Here is a 26622-nt window from a genome sequence, read left to right on the forward strand (position 1 = left end):
GGGGAAGGCCTTTTGGAAGAGATGTGATTTTAATAAGGCTTTGAAAGTGGGTAAGAGTGATTGTCTGTCAGATATGAAATGGGAGGAAGGCCAGAGGGAGGATGTGGGTGAGAGACTGGGTTGGGATAGACGAGATAGAGACACAGTGAGTAGGTTGATGTTAGAGGACTGAAGTGTGAAGACTGGGTTATTGTAGTCAGTGATCAGTGAGGTAAGATAGCAGGGGGTAAGGTGATTGAGTATATAAAATACGATTAAATGAATAAGTGTTTTAAAGCCAATGGTAAGGAGTTTCTGTTTGATGAGGAAGCGGATGGAATAACCACTTGGGAAACAGTCTTAACCATTATTTTCTGGTCTCTGGCTGGAAGATGATGATGATAATAATAGTAATGATAATGCAGTCTTTTAGACTGTATGCTCCTTGTGGGCAGGGAACATGTCTACCAACTCTGTTACATTTTACTCTCCCAAATAGTACAGTGCTCTGCACACAGTAAGTGCTCAAGGAATACCATTGAAAGATAATGATGATGATGATGATGATGATATTAATAATATGATCTGGCCATAGAGATAGCAGCATCGTTTGCTTCAGAAGAGATAGATCAAGGATATCTAAGGTAAAAGATGCTGTGTTGATCCACAGGTTAACACGTAGGCAGCCCCCACACCCTCCCACCCCCAGCCCAGGACCCTTCCCCAACTGTGCTCTGTGTACAGTGGACTATAATAATGATTATTATTATAGTATTTGTTAAGCATTTACTGTGTACCAAGCACTATGTACCAAGCTCTGGGGTAGATACAAGGTAATCAGGGTGTCCCATGAGGGGCTCACAGTCTTAATCCCCATTTACAGATGAGGTAACTGAGGCCCGGAGAAGCTAAGGGGCTCGCGCAAGGTCATAAGTGGCAGAGCCAGGATTAGAGCAGGGATTAGAAGTCATGTCCAGGCCCGTGCTCTTTCCACTAAGCCACGCTGCCTCTCTATAAGCTCTTGGAGAGCAGGGATCATGCCTAACTCCTTTGGACTCTCCCAAACGTTCAGCATCATGCTCTGCCCATAGCAATACCACCGATTGATTGATAATTATGGGGAAGGGGGATGTAGAAGACGATACCCCAGTCGAAGATAGCTCTGATTAGATGGGGGAAGCCAAACTCTCTTCTGTCTTTGGCTCGTACTGACTCAAATGGAGCACTTTGCTAAGCACTTGGGAGAGTGAAAAGGAGTCTGAAGACATGGTCTCCCTATCTTCAAAGAGCTGGCAGTTTTGCTGGGACAGACCAACCCTAGACTGAATTCCAGCTAGGGGGAGGAAGAAAGTATGTAAAATATGTTCATAAGGTACTAGTACTAGTTCTAAGGTACTAACTAATAATAATAATAATGATAATAATGGTATCTGTTAAGTGCTTACTATGTTCCTAGCATCGTTCTAAGCGCTGGCCTCCCCATCGCCACCCCCGCCCTACCTCCTCCCCTCCCCCAGCACTTATATATATTTGTACATATTTATTACTCTATTTTACTTGTACATATTTACTACTCTCTTTTATTAATGATGTGCATATAGCTATTATTCTATTTATTCTGATGGTTTTAACACCTGTCTACATGTTTTGTTTTGTTGTCTGTCTCCCCCTTCTAGACAGTGAGCCTGTTGTTGGGTAGGGACCATCTCTATATGTTGCCAACTCGTAGTTCCCAAGCACTTAGAACAGTGCTCTGCACACAGTAAGCACTCAATAAATACGACTGAATGAATGAATGAATGAATACAAGTTAATCAAGTTGGACCCAGCCCCTGTCCCACATGGGACTCACACTCTTATTCCCCATTTTACCGATGAGGTAACTGAAGCCCAGAGAAGTTAAGTGGCTTGCTCAAGACCACACAGCAGATAAGTGGCAGAGCCGGGATTTGATCCCAGGTCTGTGCTCTATTCATTCATTCAGTCAGTCGTATTTATTGAGCGCTTACTGCGTGCAGAGCACTGTACTAAGCGCTTGGGAAGTACAAGTTGGCAACACATAGAGACGGTCCCTACCCAACAGCGGGCTCACAGTCTAGAAGGAGAGCAGGGATCTATCCACTAGGCTACACTGCTTTGGAGGGTTAGAAAGGAGACTGGATTTCCCCAACTTCAGGTAGGTCAGGGAGCGTCTGTAAAAGTCAGTCATTTGTATTTATCGAACATTTACTGTGCGCAGAGCCCTGTACTAAGCATTTGGGGGGAGTACAATATAGCAATAAACAGACACATTTCTTGCCCACAATGAGCTTACAGTCTAAAAGGGGGAAGACAGACATTAATGTAAATAAATAAATGACATATTTACATAAGTGCTGTGGGCTTGGAGGGGGATGAAAAAAGGGAAAAAGTCACAGAAGGTAATGGGAGGAGAAGAAAGGAGGGCTTAGTCAGGGAAGGCCTCTTGGAGGAGATGTGCCTTTAATAAAGCTTTGAAGGGCTTTAAAAGCCAGCTCACACAGCCCCAACTCAAGGAGCTCTAGGAAAATTGAGCTAGCCCTGAGCCAGGCTGGGCTGACCTCTCCTTACCAGCTGGTAGCCGAGAACTTTCACTGGGCTCTTTCTCTGAGGTGCAGAGCAGCCGTGCCTGAATATCGGCAGTGACGAGGGCAGTGGGGAAGGATGAATGAATCTACAGGTAATCCACACTTCTCATTTCATTAGGGGAAGCAGCATGTCAGAGTGGATAGGGCACGGTCCTGGGAGTGAGAAAGTCATGGGTTTTAATCCTAGCTCTGCCACTTGTCCGCTGTGTGGCCTTGGGCAAGTTGCTTCACTTCTCTGGGCCTCAGTTACCTTAGATGTAAAGTGGTGATTGAGACCGTGACCCCCATATGGGACAGGGATTGTGTTTAACCCAATTTGCTTGTATCCATTCCAGCACTCAGTACACTGCCACGTACTAAATGCTGAACAAGTTTATTTTTAATTCATTTAATCATGTCAATCTCCTACCCATCATTTAAGAGCTGACACCAAATAGCACAGATTCACATTTTTCCTCCTGCCTTTCCCCTCTCCTCTTGGCTGTCCAACCTCTTTCTGATTGAGCTGTGAATGAATATGAAAATGTCCTAAAAACATCAGAGGGAGTTCTTGAGAAAACAGGCAGGGGTGGAAAATCACTGCTAGATAATCAGCAAGGGGAGGGAGAGGGAAGAGGTAGCTTCTTTTTGACTCCCACTACTCCAGGGCCTGCATGGCTTAGTGGAAAGGGCATGGGCTTGGGAGTCAGAGGTCATGGGTTCTAATTCCAACTCTGCCAGTTGTCTGCTGTGTGACCCTGTGCAAGCCACTTAACTTTTCTGTGCCTCAGCTATCTCATCTGTAAAATGGGGATTAAGACTGTATGCCCCAGGTGGGACAACCTGATTACCTTGTATCTACCCCAGTGTTTAGAACAGTGCTTGGCACATAGTAAGCATTTAACAAAAACCATTATTATTATAACTTGGACCAGAATTGTTTGCTCGTGGGCAGGGGAAATGGTTGACCTAGGTCCCCCCACTACTCTCCCAAGCAGAATGGAGCTCCCAAGCAGTGTGACTTAGAAAAGCAGGATAGCTTAGTGGATAGAGCATGGGCCTGGTAATAATAATAATAATAATGATGGCATTTATTAAGCACTTACTATGTGCAAAGCACAGTTCTAAGTGCTGGGGAGGTTACAAGGTGATCGAGTTGTCCCACAGGGGGCTCACAGTCTTAATCCCCATTTTACAGATGAGGGAACTGACTTGCCCAAAGTCACACAGCTGACAAACGGCGGAGCGGGGATTTGAATCCGTGACCTCTGACTCCAAAGCCCGTGCTCTTTCCACTGAGCCAGGTCAGGAGGACCTGGTTCTAACACTGGCAGTGGCATCTGCCTGCTATGTGGCCTTGGGAAAGTCACTTCATTTCTCTGGGCCTCAGTTGTCTCACCTGTAAAAATGGGGACAAGAGTGTGAGCGCCATGTTAGACAGAGACTGTGTCCAACCTGATTAACTTGTATCTAGCCCAGTGCTTAAAACAGTGCTTGGTACATAGTAAGCACTTAACAAGTACCATATTTATGGTTATTATTAGTGTAATCTCCCAAACACTTAAGCCAGTGTTCTAAGAAGCAGTGAGGCTTAGGGGATAGAGCACGGACCTGAGTGTCAGAAGGACCTGGGTTCTAATCCTCACTGTGCCACGTGTCTGCTGTGTGACTGGACAAGTCGTTTCACTTCTCTGGGTCTCAGTTCCCTCATCTGTAAAATGGGGATGAAGGCTGTGAACCCCAGCGGGGACAGGGACTGTGTCCAACCTGATTATCTTGTATCTACCCCAGTGCTTTGAACAGTGCTTGACACATAGTAAGAGCTTAACAAGTACCATAAGTATTGTTAATTATTATTATTGCTCTGCGCCGAGTAAGCACTCAAGGAAAATACTGTTGAGTGACTGATTCAGGGGGGAGAGTAAATCCCAGAGACAGGGAGCCTAAGTTATCCCAAGGAAGCCATTCCCAAATTTATTCATTCATTCATTCAATTGTATTTATTGAGCACTTACCACATGCAGAGCACTGTAATGCTCAGCAGCTGGTATTCTTTGCTCTGTATGTCTCTTCCACAGCAGGGAGGCGGGCCACACAGAGAGGATAGACGGGAAAGTGGATCTCAGGGGGAGGGAAAGAGGGGATACTGCTCCCTCAAAGTTTCAGGTGAGATTCAGGTGAGATTCAGCCTGTTGGACTCTGTCCAATCTGATTATCTTGTATCTACCCCAGTACTTAGTATAGTGCTTAGCACATAGTAAGTACCTAACATATAGCACAATTATTAATGATAATGATTATTGTTCAGACCTACTGACTTGGAAGTAGCCTGGTGGAAAAGTATGGGCCTGGGAATCTGCCATTCCATTTTCTTGACTGAGCTCCACCACTTAATTAATTAATTTAATGTTGGTATTTGTTAAGCGCTTACTAAGTGTCATGCACTGTTCTAAGCTCTGGGGGAGATACAAGGTCATCAGGTTGTCCCACGTGGGGCTCACAGTCTTCATCCCCATTTTACAGATGAGGTAACTGAGTCCCAGAGAAATTAAGTGATTTGCCCAAAGTCATTGACCCATGACCCACTGACCCATGACCTCTGACTCCCAAGCCCGGGCTCTTCCCACTGAGCCATGCTGCCTCACTTACTGTATTTGTTAAGTGCTCGCTATGTGCCAGACACTGTACTAAGCACTGGGGTGGGTACAAAGAGCCCGAGCTCTCTCCATGCTCAGTGGAAAGAGCATGGGCTTTGGAGTCAGAGGTCATGGGTTCAACTTCCGGCTCCACCAACTGTCAGCTGTGTGACTTTGGGCAAGTCACTTAATTTCTCTGGGCCTCAGTTACCTCATTGTAAAATGGGGATTAAGACTGTGAGCCCCCCATGGGACAACCTGATCACCTTGTAACCTCCCCAGCACTTAGAACAGTGCTTTGCACATAGTGAGCGCTTAATAAATGCCATTATTATTATTATTATTATTGTTACAAGCAAATCGTGTTGGACACAGTCCCTTGTGGGGCTCACAGTCTCAATCCCCATTTTACAGATGAGGTCATTGAGGCACAGAGAAGTGAAGTGACTTGCCCGAGGTCACAAGGCAGACAAGTGGTGGAACCGGGATTAGAACCCATGACCTTCTGATTCCCAGGCCTGTGCTCTATCCACTACACCATGCTGCTTCTGCTTTGCATGCTGTGTGACCTCGGGCAAGTCACTTAACTTCTCTTGGCCTCAGTCTCTTCAGCTGTCAAATGGGGATAAAATGGTTGCTTTGTTTGGTGGGTCAATTAATAATGATGATGGCATTTATGTCTCTTTAGACTGTAAGCTCCTTGTGGGAAGGGAATGTATCTACCAACTCTGTTATATTTTATTCTCCCAGTGCTTAATACAGTGCTCTGCACACAGTAAGTGCTCAGTAAATTGATTGAAAATACAATTGATTATGCAGCATTCCCAAAGTGCCAAGCACTGTGCTAGACACTCGGGTTGGTACAGTGGCCCGTGAAGGAGGAACCTCATCATTCTAACCCTTTACTTTCCAGAGGGGAACGCTGTGGGCAGGGAACATTGCTGGCACATTCTCCCAAGCTTTCTGCACAGTGCTCTGCATGCAGAAGGCATTCAATAAATATCACCAACTGATAATAATTTTGGTATTTGTTAAGCACTTCCTATCTGCCAGACACTGCAGTAAGCACTGGGGTGGATACAAGCAAATCAGGTTGTCCCTCGTGGAGCTCACAGTCTCAATCCCTATTCTACATATGAGGTTACTGAGGCACAGAGAAGTCAAGTGACTTGCCCAAGATCACCCAGCAGACAAGTGGGGGAGCCAGGATTAGAATCCATGACCTGACTCTCAGGCCTGTGCTCTTTCCAAGACCTCTGAGGCCCAGGAAAGATGATTTAAATGGGGTCCTACGTGAAGGCAGGGGCAGGGACTAGATGAGACCTACTCGGGACCCTAAAAGTCTGGGATTCAAGGGGAAGAGTAACAAGGTTGTTTATTTGTATTGATGTCTGTCTCCCCCCACCCCCAGACTGTAAACTCGTTGTGAGCAGGGAATATCACTGTTTATTGTCGTATTGTACTTTCCCAAGTGCTTAGTACAGTGCTCTGCACACAGTAAGTGCTCAATAAATACGAATGAATGAATGAATGATGTAAGGCTGGATCTAGGAAGAAAAACCCAGGGAACTTCGGGGAACTTATGGTTATTGTTGGAGATTTAGAGGTTGCCTTGGTTTGGAAGATTTGGGCACACCAGGTGACATGGAGGACATGTTGGAGACATGTATATTATATGTATATTATTAATTAATTAAACGGTATTTATTGAGTGCTTACTGTGTGTAGAGCACTGTACTAAATGCTTCGGAGAGTACCGTATGACAATAAACAGGCACACACATATGACAGTTGTCTGCACATAGTATCATCTGCACATAGTATGTGCTCAATAAATACCACTGATCAATCGATCGATTGATTACTTTTAGAGTGGAGAAGGATGATTCTCTGGCAGGCTACAGTGACTGTGGTTTTTAATCTGTTATACTGTACTTTCCAAAGTATTTAGTATGGTGCTCTGCCCCCATTAAGAGCTCAATAAGTATGCTAGCGTGATTAATCTGGAGCCTGACCTCGCTGTGTGTCAGTAGGAAAGTTACATAACCTCTCTGAGCCCCTCATTTTCTCAACTGGAAAATGGGGCCAATAATAACTCTCTGACTCCCTGAGTAAGGAATTGCTCTAATTCAGTTCAGACCCAGCTTCCAGAAAAAAATTCCTCCTTCCACCTTCCTCCCATTCCTCTGGAAAGATGAGTCAGATGGGGCAGGGGTTGGGGGGCAACACGGTCTAGGGGAAACAGTACTGGACTGGGGGCCAGGAGACCTGGTTTCTAATCCCCTTTCCACCACTTGCCTGCTGATTGACCTTGGACAAGTCACTTCACTTCTCTGTGCCTCCGTTTCCTGGTCCGAAAAAGGGGATTCAATCCCTATTCTCCCACCCACCTTAGATCGTGAACTCTGGGTGGGGCGGAGCCTATGTCCGATCTGATTATCTCATATCTACCCCAGAGCTTGGCACGTAGTAAGCACCTAACAATTACCACATTTATTATTATTTTTGCAGCACAGAGAGGTTAAGCCACTTGTCCGAGGTCACCCAGCAGGCAGACAGGCGGAAGAGCCGGGATTAGAACCCCGGTTCCCTGACTCAAGCAAAAACTCCTCACTCTTGGCTTCAAGGCTCTCCATCCCCTCACACCCTCCTCCCTCACCTCCCTTCTCTTCTTCTCCAGCCCAGCCCACACCCTCCACTCCTCTGCCGCTGCTAACCTCCTCACTGGGCCTCGTTCTCGCCTGTCCCACCGTCGACCCCCGGCCCACGTCCTCCCCCTGGCCTGGAATGCCCTCCCTCCCCACATCCACCAAGCTAGCTCTCTTCCTCCCTTCCTCCCTCTCTTCCTCCCTCCCTCACCTCCTCCAAGAGGCCTTCCCAGACTGAGCCCCCTTTTTCCTCTCCTCCTCCCCCCCGCCCTACCTCCTTCCCCTCCCCACAGCACCTGTGTATATGTTTGTACAGATTTATTACTCTATTTATTTTACTTGTACATAGTTACTGTTCTATTTATTTTGTTTAATGATGTGCATTTAGCTTTAATTCTATTTGTTCTGACGACTTGACACCTGTCCGCATGTTTTGTTTTGTTGTCTGTCTCCCCCTTCTAGACTGTGAGCCTGTTGTTGGGTAGGGACCATCTTAAATGTTGCCAATTTGTACCCCTCAAGTGCTTAGTACAGTGCTCTGCACACAGTAAGCACTCAATAAATATGATTGAATGAATGAATGACTCCCAGTCCTGGGATCTTTCCACTAGGCCACGTTGCCTCTCATTTTCCTCTATTTTATAATGACAAATATAAACCTTGCCTGTTCTAGACCTACCAGAAACAAAGAGTACTCTCCACCCCTGGCCCCTCTGCCTGGGACGTGGGACAGGAAAGCTCGTGAATGCCTGACCAACCTAAACACGACTTGCCAATGAGATTCGTCAACTTTTACAGTCTTCTTTTTTTTTTTTCCATTACACAGTTTGAATATCGGTGTACAAGTCAAAGGCTCAAGGGCACGAGCCCATAAAAGAAACCTCCTTCCATTAACTCTTTGTGTGCGAGTTATGGGACAGTGTGGTGTGGCACGGTCCAGTGGAAAGCATTGTCTGGGACACGGGAGGCCCGAGTTCTAATCCTAACTCCACTTCTTGCCTGCTGTGTGACTTTGGGCAAGTCACTGAATCTCTCTGGGCTCCAGTTACCCCATCTGGAAAATGGGGATTAAGAGTCAGAAGGTCATGGGTTCTAATCCTGGCTCCGCCACTTGTCTGCTGCGTGACCATGGGCAAGTCGCTTCACTTCTCTGGGCCTCAGTTACCTCATCTTTAAAATGGGGGTTGAAACTGTGAGCCCCAATTGGGACAGGAATTGTGTCCAACTTGTTTTACTGATATCCAACCCTGCGCTTAGTGTAGTGCCTGGCACATAATAAGTGCTTAAGAAATAACATCATTATTATCTCTAGTCTCTTTTCCTCGTAGATGCTGAGCCCCCATATGGGGCAGGGACTAGGGTCTGATCTGATTAGCTTGTAGCTAACCCACAAGCCTTGTTACATAGCAAGCACTTGATAAATAACATTTTAGGAGTGTTATCTGCACACAGTAGACACTCTGTACAGTGCTCTGCTCTAAGTCAGGGCTAACACAGTCACTAATACTCATACTAACCCTGTCACCAATGCATTGGTGTCCTTACCCTAATAAAAAATTGAGATATTCATTGAGCACTTACTATGTGCCAAGCACTGTACTAAGAACAGTGGGAGATAGGAGATTTCAGGTCTGACAAAGTTTTTGTCCCACATGGAGCTCGCAGTCTAAGTAGGAGGGAAATGGGGATTGAATCCCCATTTTACAGATGAGGAAACTGAGCCCCACGAGTACTTATTCCCCCTCCACAATGCCTTACAATACCTTCCACCTCCTTGTAGTTTATTTGAGTGCCTGTCTCCCCCACTAGCCTGAGAGCTACTTCAGCACAAGGATCATTTCTACCAACTCTATTTGACTCTCCCAAACATACAGTACAGTGCTTTGTCCGTAGTAGACCGTCAGCTCCTTGAGGTCAGGAATATGTGTCTACCAACTCTGTGGAACTCCCACAAATGCTCAGTCCAGTGGTCTGCACCTAGTAGACTGTAAGTTCTTTGAAGGCAGGAATCATGTCTTTTCATTCATTCATTCATTCATTCGATCATATGTATTGAGCGCTTCCTATGTGCAGAGCACTGTACTAAGCACAAGCATTTAGAACAGTGTCTTGCACAGAGGAAGAGCTCATAAGTACTATTGATTGATTAGTGATGATAGTGAGATATAGGCTATGCACATATCCCTTGTCTTTGTAATACTTGATACATGTCATTCCAATGCTTAGTAGAAGCACTTAATACAGTGCTCTGCACACAGTAAGCACTCAATAAATATTATTGAATGATTTCCAACTCCTACCAAGACCCTGGGAGAATTAGCAGAGGACAGCTTAATAATATTAATAATAATAATAATAGTATTTGTTAAGCACTTACTATGTGCCAAGCACTGTTCTAAGTGCTGGGTGGGGGGATACAAAGTAATCAGGTTGTCCCACGTGGGGCTCCCATTTTACAGATGAGGTAACTGAGGCCCAGGGACGTTACGTGACTTGTCCAAAGTCACACAGCTGATAAGTGGCGGAGCTGGGATTAGAACCCATGACCTCTGACTCCCAAGCCCACGCTGTTTCCACTGAGGCATGCTGCTTCATATCGCAGACAGTGATTCTCCCCAACTTCAAAGCCCAACTGAAAACACATCTCCTCTAAGAGTCTTTCCCTGACAAAGCCCCCGTTTCCTCTTCTCCTCCTCCCTCCTGTATTGTCCTTGCACTTGGATTTTCTCCTTTTATTCACCCTTCACACAACTCCTCAGCAATTATGTCCATATTCCTAATTTATTATCAAGGATATTAATGCCTGTCTCCCACTCTACACCGTAAGATTGTTGTGGACAGGGAACGTGTCTACCAACTTTGTTCTATTGGAGTCCGCCAATACTTTTCTCCCACTCCCTTCTGCATCTCCCTGACTGCCTCCCTTTATTCACCCCACCCTCCCAGCCCCATACCACTTAACGTATGTGTCCGTGATTTATTTATTTCTATAAACGTCCGTCTTCCCTTCTAGACTATAAGCTTGTTGTGGGCAGGGAATACGTCTGTTTGTTGTTCTATTGTAATTCTCCCAAGCACTTAATACAGTGCTTTGCACACAGTAAGCGCTCAAGGAATATGATTGAATTAAATCGAATCAAAGTGCTTAGTGCAGTGCTCTGCACACATTAAGCGCTTACTATATTTGATCGATCAATTGATGGGCATCATGTGTGACCGAGAGGTGATCTGTGAACTCCAGGACTCTGACCCCAACCTTTCCCATCTGTGTCTTTCAGTAAGGAGTACCCCGTGGTCCCTAGGAGCACCGTCAGACAGAAGGTGGCCTCGAATCACAGCCCCTTCAGTGGCGAGTCCAGAGTGTTGTCCGCTTCCTCCACCCTGACTCCCCAGTATCCTTGCGAGAATGGAGTGTCCAGCACCGCTCAGGATTTGCTGCCGACCACCAATCCGTACCCTCTCTCTCAGGAGCACGGGCCAGTATTCCACTGCACCAAGAGAAAAGGTTAGACTTTCCCTGCTCTTAAACTACCCTTTCTCCCCACTCTGCTCCTTTTTTTTTCAATCATATTTATTGAGTGCTGACTGTGTGCAGAGCACTGTATAAAGCACTTGGGGGAGTATGAGAAAATAATAAACAGCCACGTTCCGTGCCCACAATGAATTAACAGTCTAGAGGGGGAGAAATCACTCCAGTGGCCCATAGCAGAGGCCTTCGGTATTTATTCAATTCATTTAATCATATTTATTGAATGAGTAGGACCTGTTCTGAGTGGAGACTTGTGGGCTTCAATAATAATAATAACCATAATGATAATAATAATGGTATTTGTTATTTATTGATTATGTGCCAACCACTGGATTAAATGCTGAGGTAGTTACAAAGGAATCAAGTTGAACCCGGTTCCTCTCCCACGTGGGGCTCACAGTCTAAGTAGGAGGGAAGGCAGTTATTGTATCCTCATTTTACAGGTGAGGAAACTGAGGCACAGCACAGAAAAGTGCTGTGACTCATTCAAGGTCACACAGTAGACAAGTGGCAGAGCTGGGATTAGCATCCAGCTCCTTTGACTCCTAGGCCAGGGCTCTTTTCACTAAGTCACCCTGCTTCTTCTCCTCCTCTTTCTCTTTCTTCTCCTCCTCCTCTTCCACCTTCTTGTCATCTTCATCCCTTCTCCTCTTCTTTCTTCTCCCTCTCCTCCTCTTAATCTTCCTTCTCCTTCTTCTCCTCTTCCTTCTCCCTCTCCTCCTTCTCCACCTTCTCCCTCTCCTCCTTCTCCTCTTCCTCCTCTTTCTCCCTCTCCTCCTCCTTCTCCCTCTTTTCCTTCTCTTTCTTCACCTCTTTCTCCTCCTCCTCCTCCTCCTCCTCCTCCTCCTTCCTTTTCTTCTTCCAGAGAGTTGAGCCTCTAATGATTCAATCTTCTGTTCAGTCCCTGTCCCTAGGGTCCAGGTGCTCACCTGGAGTTCACCCAAGTTCCCCGGATCTCTGGGGTCTGACCAACATCATCAGGACACAGTCTGGCAACATTCCCAGACCTTCCGCTTCAGGGGGCCGGGGGGAACGGTTGGGAGCAGGGGGCTGGAGAACACATGCTGACAAACATTCTGAATCTCTAGCAAAGACCTGCTTGAGGAACCAACTCCAACAACCAAGAAGGCACTTTGGGTTTTCTCCATAAGATGATCCATTAATTCGGGCCCTATGGAAGCAACATTGGCAGTCCCTTTGGAATGGGCCATTCTGTGGGAAAAGAACCAACCATGCCTCGGGGCGAGTTAATGCCCCTGTTCAGCCGATCCCAGCATTGCTTGCCTCTGGTTGGCCCAAATGCAACCCAAAAGAAATCACCAGGTTTGAATTAGGCTGTCCTGTCAATTAAATTAATAGCAGAGAGTAAAGGAAAAGGCAAAGAAAAGTTAAAAGCATAAATGTGCATTGCAGAGCCAGGATATCCATCCATATCACTGTCAACTAATTCCCGAAAACCTGTGAACATCTAGCAGGATGGGGCCCTGCACGAAGTTATTTTAATTAAGCAGCGGACTACTTTTTCTCTAAAATTCAGCCTAGAGTTTGGAAGGCTGTTACTCCTTTTTAAGGGAAGCCTTGGCTCCTCTACAACTGGCTGTTCATTGCCCTGGCAGTGTTACAATTAGCAAACCAGAGCCTGGAATTTCTAGAATTGGCAGTTCACAGCCCAGAACCCTCTGGAATAGGCAGTTCAAAGCCCTGTCATCTCTGGGATAGGTAGTTCATAGCCCTGGCAACTGCTAAAATTGGCAGTTTGTAGCCTGACCACCTCTTTAATAGATAGTTCACAGCCCTGGCGCCTCTGGAATTGGCAGTTCGTAGCCTTGGCACCTCTGGACTGCAAAACCGCTATGTCTTTAGAAAATGAAATTACAGCCCCGCTTGCACCCTGATATCTGCTTCATTATAAGGAAGTAGTCTAGTGGAAAGAGCATAGGCCTGGGAATTAGAGGACCTGGATTCTATTCCTGGCTCTGGCATGTACCTGCTGTGTGACTGTGGGCAAGCCACTTAACTTCTCTGTGCCTCAGTTCCCTCATCCGCAAAATGGGGATTTAATACCTGCCCTCCCTCCTACTTAGACTGTGATCCCTATGTGGGATCTGATTACCCTCTATCTAAGCCAGGACTTAGTACAGTGCTTGTCACATAGTGAACACTTACTAGTCCTCTAGACCATAAGCTTATTGTGGACAGGGAATGTGTCTACCAACTCAGCTAAATTGTACTCTCCCAAGTGCTTATTCATTCATTTAGTCAATCATATTTATTGAATGCTTAATGAGCGCAGAGCACTGTACTAGTGAAGCAGTATTAGAGAAGCAACATGGCTCAGTGGAAAGAGCCTGGGCTTTGAAGTCAGAGGTCATGGGTTCAAATCCTGGCTCTGCCAATTGTCAGCTGTGTGACTTTGGACAAGTCACTTAATTTCTCTAGGTCTCTCAGTTACCTCATCTGTAAAATGGGGATTAAGACTGTGAGCACCCTGTGGGGCAACCTGATCACCTTGTAACCTCCCCAGTGCTTAGAACAGTGCTTTGCACATATTAAGTGCTTAATAAATTCCATCATTATTATTATTATCATTAATAGTCCCCTAGACCATAAGCTTATTGTGGACAGGGAATGTGTCTACCAACTCAGCTAAATTGTACTCTCCCAAGTGCTTATTCATTCATTTATTCAATCGTATTTATTGAACGCTTACTTAGTGGAGAGTACTAAGCATTTGGGAAAGTATAAAACAACAATAAACAGTGACAATCCCTGCCCACAACGAGCTCACAGCCTAGAGATGGGGGGCAATGGTTAGTACAGCCCCCTGCACATAGTAAGCGCTCAATAAATACAACTGATTGATTGCTTAATAAATACCATTATTATCGTTACTATTATTCTAAAAAATTAGATCCGCACCCCAAGCTTTGTACAGTGCGGAGTTTCTTTGCCCTTTGGAATCCATGCCCTTTACCTCCCAAAACTGGTCCAGGACCAACAGGATCCCCCTACACCACCCCCACTGACCGCCACCCACCCAATCTCTGACCGCTGGCTGTCCAGACAACAAAAAGCAATTCATCATCAGCGTCCCCACTGTAACGTGATAAGAAATCAGGAGAGCCCTCTTCCTTCAAGTTCGGGATCCCTGCTAAATAGCATCTCCCTGGGTGGTTTCCCTTTGCCTCCTCTCAATTATCTGACTTCCTCTTATTGTCACAGGACGGACCACAATCTCCCAGACAATAAGTTCTTAAGCCTGCTGGCTGGGCCATGGGAGAGAGAGCCCGAAAAGGCCGGCGGGAATCTCTCAGCCTTTGACACAGGCTGTCTCCGACCTATCTCTCTCTGGACGGGTTGAGCTGTCCGAGCTGGGAGAGGCCTCTCTTTTTTTTTATCAAATCAAAGCCACTTGGCAGTTCTACCAGCACGAGGGGGCCGGGGCCTGGGAGATACCTCTGGAGCCGGAGATTGGATGTTTTAGGAGCCCCTCTATCGTGTATTTCTTCTCTCTCTCCCAGCCTGCCCTGCTCCTAGAAAATCGAAAACAGCCATTGTGGCTTAAATAAAGAATCGAGCAGCTAATGAAAAGCAGAGAGATGCAGAGCCTTTGAGTGGCTCTTGAATTGGTGCTTTTATGGAGAAGGGGAGAGAGAGAGCGAGAGAGAGAGTGAGAGTGAGAGAGAGAGAGACGGAGAAAGAAAGAAATTGTGGGCCAGAAGGGAGCAGGACCTAAGAAAGCAAATCGATTTTTTGTTCTCCATGGAAGACCCTGGATTCATGAGAAGCACCATGGCATAGTGCATAGAGCCTGAGCCTAGGAATCAGAAGGTCATGAGTTCTAACCCTGGCTCAGCCACATGTCTGCTGGGTGACCTTGGGCAAGTCACTTCACTTCTCTGGGCCTCAGTTCCCTCATCTGTAAAATGGGAATTGAGACTGTTGGCACTATGTGGGACAGGGACTGTGTCTAACCCAATTTGCTGGTATCTACCCCAGCGATTAGTACAGTGCCTGGCCCATTGTAAATGCTTAACAAATACCATAATAATAATAATAATAATTTTTATGAGGCTTGGGCTCTCGCTCAGCCCTAGTTAATAATCATCATGATTGTATTTATTAGGCATTGACCATGTACTCAGCACTGTGGCACATAATAAGTGCTTAATAAATACTACAATTATTATTATTATTATGCAAGATCATCAGACCAGACACAGTCCCTTTTCCATATGGAGCTCCTCATCTAAATGGGGAGGAGAATGGGCTTTTAATCCCTATGTTACAGAGGAGGAGACTGAGGCATAGTCTAAGTGGGGAGTGGGAGAACAAGTATTTTATCCTCATTTTACTGAGGAGGAAACTGAGAGATTGTGACATGATCAAGGTCACGCAACAAGCAAGTGGCAGAAATGGAATTAGAACCCAGATCTCCCAACTCCGAGTCCTTTGCTCTTCCACTAGGCTTATAATAATGACAATAGTAAGAATAAGTAAAGCACTGTGCTAAGCACTGTGAGTCGGTGGGACACCATCCCTGTTCCACGTGGGGCTCGCAGACTATTCCCATTTTACAGACGGGGAAACTGATGCCCAGAGAAATGAAGTGACTTCCCCAAGCTCTCACACAGCAGGCAAGTGGCAGAGCTGGGATTAGATCTCCTGATTGCCAGTCCTGTGCTCTTTCCATGAGCAGCGTGGCTTAGAGAGAAGCAGCATGGCTTTGTGGAAAGAGCACAGCCTGGGGAGTCAGAGGACGTGGGTTCTAATGCTGGCCCTGCCACTTTTCTGTTGTGTGACCTTGGGCAAGTTGCTTGACTTCTCTGTGCCTCAGTTACCTCATCTGTAAAATAGGGATGAAGACTGTGAGCCCCCTGTGGGACAACCTGATTACATTGTATCTACCCCAGGGCTTAGAATAGTGCTTGGCACATAGTAAGTGCTTAACAAATACCATCGTTATTATTATTATTATTCTCATTTTCTTCTCCAGGGTCTTCGAGGTCCCAGTTGAGAAGGGGGGGATGAAGGAAATAAATTAAGGAAAGGGTTCCAAATACTCAGTAACCTGCTCTTGGCTATTTTAATTATTCATTCATTCATTCATTCAATTGTATTTATTGAGCACTTACTGTGTGCAGAGCACTGTACTAAGTGCTTGGGAAGTACAAGTTGGCAACGTATAGAGATGGTCCCTACCCAACAGTGAGCTCACAGTCTAGAAGTCTTAGCAAATTATGGCATTTGCTAAGCACTTACTAAGTGCCAAGCATAAGCTCTGGGGTAGATACAAGATAATCGGGTTGGACACAGTCACTGTCCCACATAGGGCTCACAGTCTTAATCCCCATTTTACAGATGAGGGAACTGAGGCCTAGAGAAGCAAAGTGACTTGGCCAAGGTCACACAGCAGACAAGTGGCAGAGCCGGGATTAGAAACCCACGACCTTCTGATTCCCAGGCCCCTGCTCTATCCACTAGGCCACGCTGCTTCAGGCTATTTCCTGGCCCAGGCTCAAGGCACGAAGACTTCTCAAGTCGAAAACCTAGAAACGTTTTTCTAGTCCAGCTGTCCCATTGTAGATGTCTCACAGGGAGGGCACCTGTTATCACTAGAACGAGGAAGAAAGAGGGAATTGGATGCTGCCTAAGTGGCTCTGCATGCAGCCCCCAGAGCAGGAGAAGCAGTTTGGGAAATTGGGAATCACTTGGTCAGTGGATCTTGGTGTCCAGCTTGTTGAGGCTTTGGGTATCTAGGAAATGGTTTTTCTTCTCAGCCACGTGTTTCGGAGAATCAGCGTGGCCAAGTGGATAGAGCCTGGGCTTGGGATTCAGAAGGACCTGGGTTCTCATCCTGGCTCCCCAACTTGTCTGCTGTGTGACCTTGGGCAAATCATTTCACTTCTCTGGGCCTCAGTTACCTCACCTGTAAAATGGAAATTAAGAGTGTGAGCCCCATGTGGGACAAGGACTGTGTTCAACCTGATGAACTTGTATCTATTTCAGGGCTTAGAACAGTGCTTGGCCCATAGTGAGTGCTTAACAAGTACCATAATTATTATTATTATTCTTCAAGCACCCAACCAGGAGGCCTTTCCTGACTAAGCCCTCCTTTCCTCTTCTCCCACTCCCTTCTGCATCACCCTGACTTGCTCCCTTTATTCATCCCCACCTCAGCCCCATAGCACTTTTGCACACATTTGCAATCTATTTATTTATTTATTTATTTATTTATTTGTTCATTTGTTTATTTGTTTATTTATTTATGTTCGTGCCCATCTCCCCCTCTAGACTAAGCTCTTTGTGGGCAGGGAATGAGTCTGTTTATTGTGATATTACTCTCCCAGGTGCTTAATACAGTGTTCTGCACATAGTAAGTGCTCAGTAAATACAACTGAATGAATGAAAGAATGAAAGGCAGATAGGTGGTTGGGGCTTTTAGTTCCAAAGGGCATCCCAGCCTGGGCCACCGAGCAGGTGGGTGTGGCAGCTACTGAATATTTGATGAGACTGCCCTTTCTTGTTGCCTTATGTGCATTGGTAATCCTAAATTAGAGGGACAGTATAGGGCTGGAAGTCAGAGGACCTGGGTTCTAATCCCAGCTCTGCCAGTTGCCTGCTGTGTGGGATCTTGGACAAGTCACTTCACTTCTCTGTGCCTCAGTTTCCTCAACTGTCAAATGAGGATTTAATGCCTGTTCTTCTTCCTACGTAGAAAATGTGAGCCCCATGAGGCACAGGGACTGTGTCCAAACTGATTAACTTGTATCTACCCAAGTGCTTAGAACAGTGTTTGACATATAGTAAGTGCTTAACAAATACCATAATTGCATGGCCTAGTGGATAAAGCACAGGCCTGGGAGCCAGAGGACCTGGGTTCTAATCCCAGCTCCATCACATACCTGCTATGCAAGCTTGGGCAAGTCACATAACTTCTCTATGCTTCAGTTTCCTCATCTGCAAAATGGGGATTCAATGCCAGTTCTCACTCCTACTTAGGCCATGAGCTCAACGTGAGACCTGATTATCTTGTATCTACCTCAGCGCTTAGTATAGTGCTTGGCTTATAGTAAGCACTTAACAAAGACCTTTATTATTGTTGTTATTATTATTATTACTATTGTGGACATTAGGTAGCAAGAGTCGTCAGTTTACGTCCCTGGGTCATCGGTGGAAAAACATGTCAATAAATGTGGCATCTCATTTAGGAATTCAATCAATCAATTATTGGTATATAGTAAACTCTTAATACAATGTTCTGCGCAAAGTAAGCACTCAATAAATACCATTGATTGAGCACTTACTGTGTGCAGAAGACTTGGGAGAGTACAGTGCAATAAGGCTGATAAACTTGATCCCCGCCTATAAGGAGTTTACAGTCTAGAGGAGAAGACAGACATTAATAGAAATTACAGATAGGGGAATGGGAGAATATAAGGATATATACATAAGTGCAGTGGGGGTGGGGGTAGAGTGAGTATTAAGTGCTTAAGGGGTACAGACTCAAATGCATAAAGGATGCAAAACAGTTCTATGTAGAATCAATGAATCAATTATTAGTATCTATTTTATTTTATTTTAAATGGTATTTTTAAAGTGTTTACTCTTGTACCAAGAAATCTACTAAGCCCTGGGGAAGGTTCAACCTAATCAGGTTGGACACAGTCCATGTCCCACATGGGGTTCACACTCTTTGTCCCCATTTTACAGATGATTCCCTCTAGACTGTAAGCTTGTTGTGGGCAGGGATTTTGTCTGTTTTATTTTACTCTCCCAAGCACGTAGTACAATGCTCTGCACACAGTGAGCAGACTGTGGTTGACTGACTGACTGACAGGTAACTGAAACACACAGAAGTGAAATGATTTGCCCAAGTGGCAGACAAGTGGTGGAGCCAGGATTAGAACCCTGCTCCTTCTGACTCCCAGGCCTGTGCTGAATAATAATAATAATGATAATAATGATGGCATTTGTTAAGCGCTTAGTATGTGAAAAGCACTGTTCTCAGTGGTGGGGTAGATACAAGGTAATCAGGGTGTCTCACATAGGGATCACAGACTTCATCCCCGTTTTACAGATGAGGAAACTAAAGCCCAGAGAAGTTTAAGTGACTTGCTTAAAGTCACACAGAGCTGGGATTAGAATCCATGATATCTTGCTCCCAAGCCCAGGCTCTTTCCACAAAGTCATGCTGCTTAATTATTGAGCACTTATTGTCCAGGCCAGTACTAAGTGTTTGGGAGAGTATAATACGACAGTTAGTAGACAAGTTTAGGATGAGGTTTTGGTGGGGTGAAATAGTCAATTATTGCTACTTACTGAGTGTTTCCTGTGGACAAGCACTGTACTGAATGGGTCATTTCCCGGGAGAATCTCCTGGGCTCTCAGGGTTCCGAGTGGGTTCTTTGGGGAACTAGAGGCCGGAACAGTCCATTTTGTGGTTTTCCGAAAATGGGAGTCAAGTCTCTTTTTACTAGCCCATCTTACACTCGTAACAAATCTGGAAGTGAATCAGAAGCTCTGGAAGAATGAGCAAGCTTCCTCTGCCCAGGGCAGTCTGCAGCTGCAACCTCTGTTGTCAACAAGGGAGTTGTTGCTTTTAGATGGAAAATCTCAAGGTTGGAACTGACCAGTTACTTCCTCCTCTGGTGGAAAAATGCAAGGATCTTTTAGGATTATAGGCTATGGGGAGGAGGGAAGGACCGGGGCGAAGACAGGAGGAAAAAATGGAAAAACTTAGGCATTTCCTACCCTGGTGAAGTTAGAATCGACCTACTCAGATGCTGTTCAGTTGACTGGTTGTTTGACGGTCACCCAGTACGTCATTCTTATACCGCAGTGATTCATTTTTTTAAGTGTTTATCATGTGAGAGGCACTGAGGTGAAGCACCACAGCATAATGGATAGAACCCCAGGCCTGGGAGTCAGAAGGTCATGGGTTGTAATCCCAGCTCGGCCACCTGTCCGCTGTGTGGCCTTGAGCAAGTCACTTCACTTCTCTGGGCTTCAGTTTCCTCATCTATAAAATTAGGATTAAGACTGTGAGCCCCATGTGGGACAGCGACTGTGTCCAATCTGATTTTCTTGTACCCACCCCAGCACTTAGTTCAGTGCCTGGCATATAGTAAGTGCTTAACAAATACCACAGTTATTATCATTATTATTACTAAGCTCTGGGTAGCTACCAGCATATCAGGTTGGATACAGTCCATGTCCCACATGGGGCTCATAGTTTTAATCCCCATTTTACAGATGAGGTAACTGAGGCATAGAGAAGTGAAGTGACTTACCCAAGGTCACCCCGGAGACAAATGGCAGAGCTGGGATTAGAACTCAATTCCTTCTGCTCCCTGGCCATGCTGCTTCTTATGGTTGTTGGGGGAAGGTTATTTAAAGTTCTCCAGAGGAGCAGATCAAGAGTTGGCTGGAGGCTTACATTTCCCTGTGGTCTTTTTCCAACTCTGGCTGGTGTTGAGAAATTTCCCCAGAATTCAAGCCAGGAAGGATCCCCAAAGAGCATCCATCTAGTTGGCCCGCCTCCCCTGTTCAGAGGTGCCTGCTTTTCTGTCTCATTATGGGGAAGGAATGTGTCTATTTACTGTTCTATTGTACTCTCCCAAGGGCTTAGTGCATTGCTCTGCGCATAGTGCGCTCAGTACATTTGATTGGCTGATTATCTCCCCAAATTTGCTAGAACTGCTGCCTCTGATTGTCCTAGATTTAAGCCCCAGAGGGTGGGGCCCCTCACTCTGCATCTTGAGCCCCCAGAGAGACAAGGAGACCGCGAGCTAGAACTCGCCTTCCCATGCTCTCCAGAGCCAAGTCCAAACTGTTCTAGGTTCTCAACCTTGGTCTCTGCGTTTCCATGCCTGCTCCAAATCAATCAGCCTATCATATTTATTGAGTGCTTACTGTTTGCAGAGCACTGTACTAGCTCTTGGGAGGGTACAATAGAGCAGTAAGTGGGGACGTTTGTCCTGCCAAGATGGGGAGTAGAAGTTGGGGGAGCCCAAAGCTTCTACACTACCCAATAGCCACTTTCCACTGGCGGCAGGATTTCTTTCAATCTTGAGAATGGCTTCCTTATCCAGAGCTTAGAACAGTGCTTTGCACATAGTAAGCGCTTAACAAATACCATTATTATTATTATTATTATTATTACTCAAGGGGAGGAAGTCATGACTTTTCAACGAGCTGGATTCCCCAAAGGTCCCTTCAGTCAGGTAGCCAGCCCTCTTGTGAACTGGGATTCCTGGGGGCTATGGCTTGGGAATCAGAAGATACGGGTTCTATTCCTGGCTCAGGCACATGTCTGCTGTGTGACCTTGGGGAAGTCACTTCACTTCCCTGTGCCTCAGTTACTTCATCTGTAAAATGGGGATTAAGACTGAGAGCCCCATGTGGGACAGGGACTGTGTCTAAACTGATTACCTTGTATCTACCCTAGTGCTTAGTACAGTGTCTGGCACAGACGAAGCACTTAACAAATACCATAAAAAAATTGAAAAGGGTAATGACGGTTATAACAGTGTTTGATTCAGAACTAGGCCTAGTGGAAAGAGCCTGGGTCTGGGTTCTAATCCTGGCTCTGTCCCTTGCTGCTGTGTGACCTTGGGCAAATCACTTCACTTCTTTGGGCTTCAGTTTCCTCATCTGTTAAATGAGGATTCAGTACCTGTTCTTTCTCCCCCATAGGCTCTGAGCTCCATGTGGGACAAGCACTGTGTCTGATCCAACTGTATCTCCCCCAGCTCTTAGCACATAGTAAGAACTTAGATATTTTGCTTTTTTCCTCCCCCTCCTCCTCCACCTTCTTCTTCTTTTCCTTCTCCTTCCCCTCCTCCTCTTGCATTTCCTCACCCTCCATCTTTCACTGTCCTCCTCTACCTTAACCAACTCCTTCTCCTCCATTTCTTCCTCCTCTACTTTGTCCTCCTCTTCCTTCTTCTTCCTCCTCATCTTTCTTCCTCCTTCTCCTCCTCTCTCTCCTCCTCCTCCCCTTCCCCCTTCTCCTCCTCCTCCTTTTTCTCCTTCTCTGTCTCCTCCTCCTTCTCATTCTTCTCTTGATAGATGGATAGATAGGGGAATAGCTCTCTCCAAATCAGAGTCATTCCTGCCCCTGAAATTTCCTGGTAATGATGGGACGTTTTGAGTCTTGGGCATTTTGACTCTGTCTGATTACTAAGAGTCCACTTTAGAACCTTAACTCCTGAACAGTAAGGAAATCAGATGTTCCACCCCTAGCCACGAGCATAAGCACCCAGAAGGGCAAACCAGCATCCCCGTGGGGAGCAGAGTCCTTGGATGGCCGGATCAGGGGTCTGACTCTACAGTAATAATAACGATGACCTTTAGTGAGTACTTACTATGTGCTAAGTGCTGGGGTAGATACAAGGCACTCGTATCAGAACAAGTCCCTGTCCCACATGGGGCTCTTAGTTGAAGAGAGAGGGAGAACAGGTATCTCCTCATGAAAAATGAAATGCCAAAGAGATTAAGTTTCAATCCTACTATCATGCAGCTAGTGAGTGGCAGAGCCAGGACTAGAACCCACATCTCCTGGCTCCCAGCCTTGCACCCTCTACAGTCAGCCTCGCTGCTCATGGGTTTATACTCTTCAGTAGGGGTCTTCTGCCAGAGGACTGGAGACCCAAAATGACATCAGGCTCAGTCGGTACAGTGAGAATCAGTCAGTCAGTCAGTCAGTCAGTCAGTCCATCATATTTACTGAGTGCTTACTATATGCAGAGCACTGTCTTATGAGCTTGGGAGAGTACAATAGACCACTAAGCAGAAATAGTCCCTGCCCATAATGAGCTCACAGTCTAGATGGGGAGAGAGACTAGAAGAAATAAATGACAGATCTGGATGTAAGTGCTGTGGGAGGAAGTTGGACTCTCTGGAAGGATTTTATTCGAGGAGGGGTGGGCTGGGGAATCCCCAGCCGGTGAGCCTCAGAGATTCGGTCATGGGTGCCAGCTTTTGTCAGAGAGCTTGGGGGTGAGAAGTGGGCAGGGACTTTAGCTGGGGATGAGGACACAGGCTTCAGAGAGCCCACAGGCCGGAGAGCAGCCATTTTGGGGCCTTCAGGGCCTTGACCAGAAGCTGTCAGTTCTGGTCAGGGCACTGGGGTGAACGAGGACACCCGCCCTCGCCCTCCCAGGCCTGGTCGGCCCCTCTCTCCATCTCCGTCTTTATCTCCGGGCAGATGAAGAGTGTCCCACCCCTGAACACCCGTACAAGAAGCCGTACATGGAGGCTTCCACGGCCGAAGAGGACTCGTTCTACCGGTCAGGCTACCCGCAACCACCACCGCCGCAGCAGCAGCAGCAGGGTCTGAACCCCCCGTATCGGACCGAGTCGGCCCAGCGCCAGGCCTGCATGTACGCCACCAGCTCAGCGCCTGCGGCGGACCCACCCCTGCCCAGCCTGGAGGACATCAGCTGTGGCACCTGGCCCACTGTGCCCACCTACGGCAGCTGCCCAGTGGCCGGCCTGCAGCCCCTGGAGCGGCTCCCTTACCAGCATTTCTCTGCCCACTTCTCTTCGGGACCTTTGATGCCACGTCTGTCCGGGGTTGCCAACCACCCACCCCCGCAGATGGGTGGCGAGGGCCACTTCCAGCACCAGACCTCGGTGCCCCACGCGCCTGGCTCCCGGCAGGGTGGGCCGCAGACTGCCATCCAGTCCCCCGGCGCTTTGCAGCCGGCTGAGTTCCTTTATTCTCATGGGGTCCCTCGAACCCTCTCCCCCCACCAATACCACCCCATCCACGGAGTGGGCATGGTGCCAGAGTGGAGCGAGACCAGCTAACAAGGGCTAGCAGACCCCCGGGGGCCCCGCCGCTGGAATTCAGAGACAGAGAGAGAGAGAGAGAGACAGAGAGAGACAGAGAGAGACAGAGAGAGATGGGGGGCATGGGGAGAGGGGGGAGAGGGAGAGCTCTCCAGGGGACTTTGACAGAACTGAATATCCTCAGTGAAGCACACCTCCCCCAGTGACTAACCCGATCACCTGCTGGAAACCACAGTTCAAAAAGTGGGACTTTCTCGGTCCGGATGCAAAATAAAAAAAAAATTAAAAAAAAATAAAAAGCAAAAAAAAATATTGGGGCCCAGCCCCCGCCCCCAACAAAAAACCACCCCAAACACATGAGTCCTCCAACGTTCCCCTTCCTAACCCTGACCCCCTCATCTAAAGCTGGGATTCCACATCACATAGCACTGTCCAAATTCCCCCTGAAACCCTGGGGGCCACCTGGAGAGGGGAGGGGGTGGTTTCAGACCCCACCTCTCTCACCCCAGGGGAAACATACGGATGTTCTCTCCCCCCTCCCCCAGGTCCCCCCTCTTCCACCCCTCCACTCCACCAGCTCTGTGTTTATGTTGACGTTGTTATATAATAAATGATAATATATTTTTTTCCTTTTCATTCGTTTACAGGGACCCAGTCCCTAATGGGGGAGGCCTTAGAAAGGGGCATTTCAAATTGCTTTTTTCTTTTTTTCCTAATCAAAAAGAAAACACACTCCCCTCGCTAAGAGAAAAGGTATCTACCTCGGCTATGCAATGTTTCTGGAAATATTCACTGAGTTCTGACTTTATTCCGTTTCACTCTGCTTTTAGGAGAAGGAAGCCCGTCCCTTCTGATCCCTTTGGAAAGCCATTTCCCGACCCCGTGTTGGCACGGGATTTCAGGAGAGCTGGCCTCTCTTCCGACACTTCTCGCCTCTGGCGGCTGACAGTTGTTGAAATGGGATCTGTGGCTTCTTGAGTTTATGCTGCCGCAGAATGGAGATGATAAGAGGAGATCAAGCTTGGAGCTGATGGGAGTTAGGGGAAAGCCAAAATAAATATCCTCACTGATAAAAGTGAAACTAGATTTCCCCCCACCCCTCACCTCTTACCCCTCTCCCTTTACCACTCACCAGGCCTGGCCTTAACCGAAAATAGCTCCCTGTGAAACTATCTCTCTTTTTAAATGGGCCCTCTCAGAAAAAATAGGGTTCTGCCCCCAACAAAACTGCGTTTTTTCAAAAAAGAGCAGAGAGCAGAAAAAGAAAACCTGGGTGTGTAAGTAAAACTTCTCTTGCAGGGTTCTTCAGATGTAATATTTTACTGGTACTATTTATTTATAAATTGTAGTTCTAATTAAGTAATAGCACGTAATAAAACCAGCCAGGGAGCTGGCGGAGAAGCCTTTTATTTTCTTGTTACGTGAAAATCCAAGTTCGTTTTCTCTCTTCCAACTGCTTTTCTTTTCTTTTCAACCGTTCACAAAAAAGAGATGGATGTCTGAGAGGGTCTGCTTTCACCAATGGGCCCAACCTCTCTGCGTTGCTCAAAGGAACAGCCCACTTCGTACGTATCCTTGCCGTATTCTCGTGTGCCGATGTATGCCTAATAAAATGTCCAGTGCTGTTCACGACAAGCTCCTCAGACCCCTGCTTCCTCTTCTTTTGGGGGGCAGACCAGCGGCTGAACTGGACTCTGGGAATTCGCGACTTCTTGGAGGGGAGGACCGACTACTTCGTTCAGCTGCAGTTGGGAAACGAGATGCTGTTTCTCCTCGGACTCGCTTGTCAGGGTGAAATGCTCCTCTGTAATGGGGAAGGATCCCTCAGAGAGAAGAATCTGAATGCTGGAGAAGCAGAGTGGCCTAGTGGGTAGATCATGGGCCCGGGAGTCAGAAGGTCATGGGTTCTAATCCTGGCTCTGCTACTTGTCTGCTGTGTGACCTTGGATAAGTCACTTAACTTCTCTGGGCCTCAGTTACCTCATCTGTAAAATGGGGATCGAGAGTGTGAGCCCCACATGGGACAGGGACTGTGTCCAACCCGATTTACTTGTATCCACCCCAACACTTAGTACAGTGCCTACCACATAGTAAGTGCTTAACAAATATCACAATTATTATTATTATTATTCTCTGTGCCTCAGTTCCCTCATATGTAAAAATGGGGAATAAAACAGTGAGTCCTAGATGGGACAGGGACTGTGTCCAATCCAATTATCTCGTATCTAAACCAGCACTTAGAACAGTGCCTGGCACATAGTAAGTGCTTAACAAGTACCACAAATACTACAAATATAAATGACTGTAATAATAATAAAATATTAAAATGAAAATAGTGGTACTTGTTCAGTACTTGCTCTGTGCCAAGCACTGGGCTAGTTCAATCAGATCAGTCACAGTCCTTTCTCCCATATGGGGCTCACAGTCTGGGGGGCAGGAGGACAAGT

The 26622-nt window shown here is 46.6% G+C and overlaps 1 protein-coding gene across 5 annotated transcripts in view; it reads left to right on the plus strand.

Annotated features, from left to right (window-relative positions):
- Positions 1 to 24278, plus strand: part of TBX5 (T-box transcription factor 5) — an 82727-nt gene extending 58449 nt beyond the window's left edge. For all 5 annotated transcript variants that reach the window (XM_038763841.1, XM_038763839.1, XM_038763840.1 and 2 more), the window contains exons 8-9: positions 11127 to 11353; positions 23589 to 24278. In XM_038763841.1, coding sequence (XP_038619769.1) covers positions 11127 to 11353; positions 23589 to 24193 — 832 coding nt within the window. In that variant the 3' untranslated portion in view covers positions 24194 to 24278. The remainder of the gene's footprint in view (positions 1 to 11126; positions 11354 to 23588) is intronic.
- Positions 24279 to 26622: the final 2344 nt, after the last annotated feature.

Source organism: Tachyglossus aculeatus, chromosome 21 (genome assembly GCF_015852505.1).
Source record: "Tachyglossus aculeatus isolate mTacAcu1 chromosome 21, mTacAcu1.pri, whole genome shotgun sequence".
Classification (NCBI taxonomy): domain Eukaryota; kingdom Metazoa; phylum Chordata; class Mammalia; order Monotremata; family Tachyglossidae; genus Tachyglossus; species Tachyglossus aculeatus.